Here is a 5000-nt window from a genome sequence, read left to right as displayed (position 1 = left end):
TGTGTGTGTTTTCTTTCTTTTTTTGTGAGTGTGTGTGTGTGTTTTAAATTTTTTTTTCGGCCAGTGAAGAAAGCCTCGTGTTGAGCACAAAAAAAGAAAAAAAGGATGCTTTAAAAAAAGAAAAAAAAAACCCACCACGCCCACTCCCCCCCCCCCCCACCTTCGCTCCCCCCCCCCCTTCCCCCCAAAATATCATCTGTTTCTGTCGCATCTCTTCCCAGGATTTTCATCTTAGTTTCAGTTTCAGTTTCAGTAGCTCAAGGAGGCGTCACTGCGTTCGCACAAGTCCATATACGCTACACCACATCTGCCAAGCAGATGCCTGACCAGCAGCGTAACCCAACGCACTTAGTCAGGCCTTGAGAAAAAAAGAAAAAAAAAGAAGAAAAAAAGGTGAATAAATAATAGATAAGCGTACATAAATAAGTAAATAAATAAATAAATAAATCAATGATAATTATAATATAAAAAGGTAGTAGTAGTAGTAGTAGTAGTAGTAGTAGTAGTAGTAGTAGTAGTAATAATAATAATAATAATAAATAGATAAGACAACAATGATGATAAATAAGCAAATAAATGTAAAACGTGAAGACACACATTCACACATACACCCACACATGCATAACAGATATGCACCAAACATGCAGTTTCACAGATATGAAAGCACAGTCAAACACACATAAACGTACATGAGCCCCAACACACACACGCACACACACACACACACACACACACACACACACACACATTACCCTGCACCACCTCTACCCCCCCTCCTCCACACACTCATTTCAGCTTCCACGGGGCACACACACACACACATACACACACACACACACCACACACACACACACACAAAAAGCACACACAGATGAACTTTCATCTTAACCCCTCCTTATCGCCTCCCGTGAGTCAAAAAGAAGGCTAACCAAAGTATTGAAATGGAGTTTTGTGTTCAGGCACGTGCAAGGATGTTTAAAAAAAACAACAACGAAAAAACGAAAAAAAAGTTGAGTGTTGGGCACCGTGCACATGAATGATCTGCCTTAATGGCCGTAAAAGGTTGTGAGACCTTAAAGCTTTTGTACTTAAACTTTTTAACTTTTTTTTATGTACCTCAACAGGTCGGCCACCACTTTCCTCATCACCAACCCACTGACCTACTTCCGCAACAACGTGGGAGCTGGTGGTGACGTAAGTAGTGTGTGTGTGTGTGTGTGTGTGTGTGTGTGTGTGTGTGTGCACGTGCGTGCGCGTGCGCGTGCGTGTGTGTGTGCGCTTCGGCTTCCCAAGCAGAAGTTTTACTACTAGTTTACCAAACTCCAATTTATTTGTTGGTTGACTGACTAATTTTAGAGGTAGTGTCTGCAGGCATGTTTTAATTTGTTGGGTACTTTGTTTAACTGCAAAACAATTGCTCTCTCTCCCACCTCCCATCCCTACCGCCGACCAATGTCACTCGTGAGAAGATGTTCTCGAAATGCCACGACCCTCCAACCCAGCCTCGGTTACTCGGTTGTCTTCCATATAGTGGTGTCTTTCCAAGGTTTGTATTTGTTCCAGACCCAACTCCGTCCTTTCTTTGGGGGATGGGTGGGAAGGGGTGTATGAAGGAATGTATGGTACGTCGTTTCATGATAGATGAGTTGTTGACCTGCATGGTGTGTGGTACCTGTTCCTCTCTCCCACACATTGATTTCTTTATTCGTTGTGGTTTTTTTTGTTTTTTTTAATTTTTTTTTTTATCAGAGGAGGGGTGTGTGGTACCTGTTCCTCTCTCCCACACATTGATTTCTTTATTCGTTGTGTTTTTTTGTTTTTTGTTTTTTTTTTAATCAGAGGAGGGGTGTGTGGTACTTGTTCCTCTCTCCCACATATTGATTTCTTTATTCGTTGGTTTTGTTTGTTTTTTTTTATCAGAGGAGGGGTGTGTGGTACCTGTTCCTCTCTCCCACATATTGATTTCTTTATTCGTTGTGTTTTTGTTTTTTTTATCAGAGGAGGGGTGTGTGGTACCTGTTCCTCTCTCCCACACATTGATTTCTTTATTCGTTGTGTGTGTTTTTTTGTTTTTTGTTTTTAATCAGAGGAGGGGTGTGTGGTACCTGTTCCTCTCTCCCACATATTGATTTCTTTATTCGTTGTGTTTTTGTTTTTTTTATCAGAGGAGGGGTGTGTGGTACCTGTTCCTCTCTCCCGCATATTGATTTCTTTATTCGTTGTGGGTTTTTTTTTTTTTTTTTTTTTATCAGAGGAGGGGTGTGTGGTACCTGTTCCTCTCTCCTGCATATTGATTTCTTTATTCGTTGTGTTTTGGTGTGTGTTTTTTTTGTTTTTTTTTTATCAGAGGAGGGGTGTGTGGTACCTGTTCCTCTCTCCTGCATATTAATTTCTTTATTCGTTGTGTTTTTTTTTTTTTTATCAGAGGAGGGGTGTGTGGTACCTGTTCCTCTCTCCTGCATATTAATTTCTTTATTCGTTGTGTTTTTTTGTTTTGTTTTTTATCAGAGGAGGGGTGTGTGGTACCTGTTCCTCTCTCCAACATATTGATTTCTTTATTCGTTGTGTGTGTGTTTTTGTGTGTGTTTTTTTATCAGAGGAGGAGTGTGTGGTATCTGTTCCTCTCTCCCACACATTGATTTCTTTATTCGTTGTGGGTGTTTTTTTTTTTTTTTTGTTTTGTTTTTTTTTAATCAGAGGAGGAGTGTGTGGTACCTGTTCCTCTCTCCTGCATATTGATTTCTTTATTCGTTGGTTTTTTTTGTTTAGTTTTTTATCAGAGGAGGGGTGTGTGGTACCTGTTCCTCTCTCCCACATATGGATTTCTTTGTTCGTTGTGTGTGTGTGTGTGTGTGTGTGTGTGTGTGTGTGTGTGTGTGTGTGTGTGTGTTTGTTTTGTTTTTATCAGAGGAGGGGTGTGTGGTACCTGTTCCTCTCCCCCACATACTGATTTCTTTATTCGTTGTGTGTGTGTGGGTTTTTTTTTTTTTTTATCAGAGGAGGAGTGTGTGGTATCTGTTCCTCTCTCCCACATATTGATTTCTTTATTCGTTGTGTTTTTTTCTCTCCAGAGGAGGGGTGTGTGGTTCCTGTTTCCTAAGGAGCCAGTGGGGGCCTGCTGTTTTCATCTCTCCCACATATTGATTTCTTTATTCGATGTTTTTTGTTGCTGTTTTTTTTTATCAGAGGAGGGGTGTGTGGTACCTGTTCCTCTCTTCCACATATTCATTTCTTTATTCGTTGTTTTTCCTCCAGAGGAGGGGTGTGTGGTACCTGTTCCCTAAGGAGCCAGTGGGGGAGTCGGCTGGTAAGGGGATCATGCAGCCTGACGAAGCACGGCACACAGCGTACACCCAGTTCACCAACAACGCCGTGCACTCCTACCACGAGGTGTGTTCAGTCCTTTAGTTATTGGACTGATAGACTGATCAATAGGTTTGTTGGGCAATTGATAGGGACTTGCTGAGTCTTGCGCTGGTGGATTGATCGTTATATTGATTGTTTCACTGATGAATTGACTGAATCTTCGGTGGGTGGATTGATTGATTGATTGATTGATTGTTTGACTGAGGGACTGACTGAGTCTTAGGGTGGTAGACTGATTGTTAGGTTGATTGTCTGATTGATGGATTGACTGACTGGCGGACAGCGTACACCGAGATGATTGAAACCGCCAGGTGGGTTATTCTGCCCTGTGTCTCTACGAAACGCTTAACACACCATAACTTAACGTAAAACAGTGCTAATCCACACACACACACACACACACACACACACACACACAGAGAGAGAGAGAGAGAGTATCAGTATCGGTAGCTCAAGGAGGCGTCACTGCGTTCGGACAAATCCATATACGCTACACCACATCTGCCAAGCAGATGCCTGACCAGCAGCGTAACCCAACGCGCTTAGTCAGGCCTTGAGGGAAAAAAAAAAAAAAAAAAAAAAAAAAAAAAAAAAAAATATATATATATATATATATATATATATATAGAGAGAGAGAGAGAGAGAGAGAGAGAGAGAGAGAGAGAGAAGAAACAGTACAGCCACACATCATTACAAAAAGAGAATCGGAAGCATTTTATTTGTTCATTCATTCATTCATTCATTCATTCAATCATTTCTATCTATCTATCTGTCTATCTATTCATTTGATCGTTAATCCGATTTTTGCTTGCATTTTCAGTTCGGGCTGAGGATCGACAACAATCTGAACGAACAGGGAGACGATTCCCGAGGCAGCAACTCCTACAAGCCTCTAGTTAACCCCCTTGACAAGGACAGCGCTGACAAAGCCACCGTGCTGGATCGTCTGCATGGTCAGTGGCGTTGGCCTCTTTATTCATTTATTTATTTATTTATTTATCTATTTATTCATTTGTTTGTTTATTTATCTATTTATTTTCATTTATGTATCATTTTTTTCCATTTATTCACAGATTTATTTACTTGTACAATTTATTTATCAAATTATTAGATGCTTGACTTATCATTTGATCAACTGTTAAAGTTGGTTTATAATTTATTCCATTTTATCTTCTTGGTTGGTTGGTTGAACTGTTTATTGATTAACCGATTGGTTGGTTGAGTTATTTGTTGATTAACTGGTTCGTTGGTTGAGTTATATATTTATAAACCGGTTGATAGGCTGAGTTATTTATCAAACAGTTGGTTGGTTGCTTGGTTTATTTATTGATTGAGCGATTGGTTGGTTGGGTTATTTATCTGTTGATTGCTTGATGGACTGACCGAAATTCGCATATTGTGGTCAGTGGTTTTTATCATTATTTGATTGATTGATTCGGTGATCGTTTGGTTGATGATTGACGGATTTATATAATCATTGATATTGCACGACTATGCGGTATACTGTGTTGTTCTGCATATGTGCTGGATCATATTGCGCGGTATATATCATGTTGTATTGAACTGTTTTGCACTCCACTCAGTTTCAGTTTCAGTAGCTCAAGGAAGCGTCACTGCGTTCGGAGAAATCCATA

General features: G+C 40.2%; 1 protein-coding gene across 1 annotated transcript in view; it reads left to right on the top strand.

Moving 5' to 3' along the window:
* LOC143289663 (cell surface hyaluronidase-like) overlaps positions 1-5000 on the top strand; it is a 52524-nt gene that overhangs the window by 29527 nt on the left and 17997 nt on the right. Inside the window, exons 14-16 of the mRNA XM_076598711.1 lie at positions 1125-1194; positions 3256-3390; positions 4187-4319. Coding sequence (XP_076454826.1) covers positions 1125-1194; positions 3256-3390; positions 4187-4319 — 338 coding nt within the window. The remainder of the gene's footprint in view (positions 1-1124; positions 1195-3255; positions 3391-4186; positions 4320-5000) is intronic.

Source organism: Babylonia areolata, chromosome 14 (assembly GCF_041734735.1).
Source record: "Babylonia areolata isolate BAREFJ2019XMU chromosome 14, ASM4173473v1, whole genome shotgun sequence".
NCBI lineage: Eukaryota > Metazoa > Mollusca > Gastropoda > Neogastropoda > Buccinidae > Babylonia > Babylonia areolata.
The sequence above is the reverse complement of the archived record's forward strand: the minus strand, read 5'-3'. Positions and strand labels throughout refer to the sequence as shown.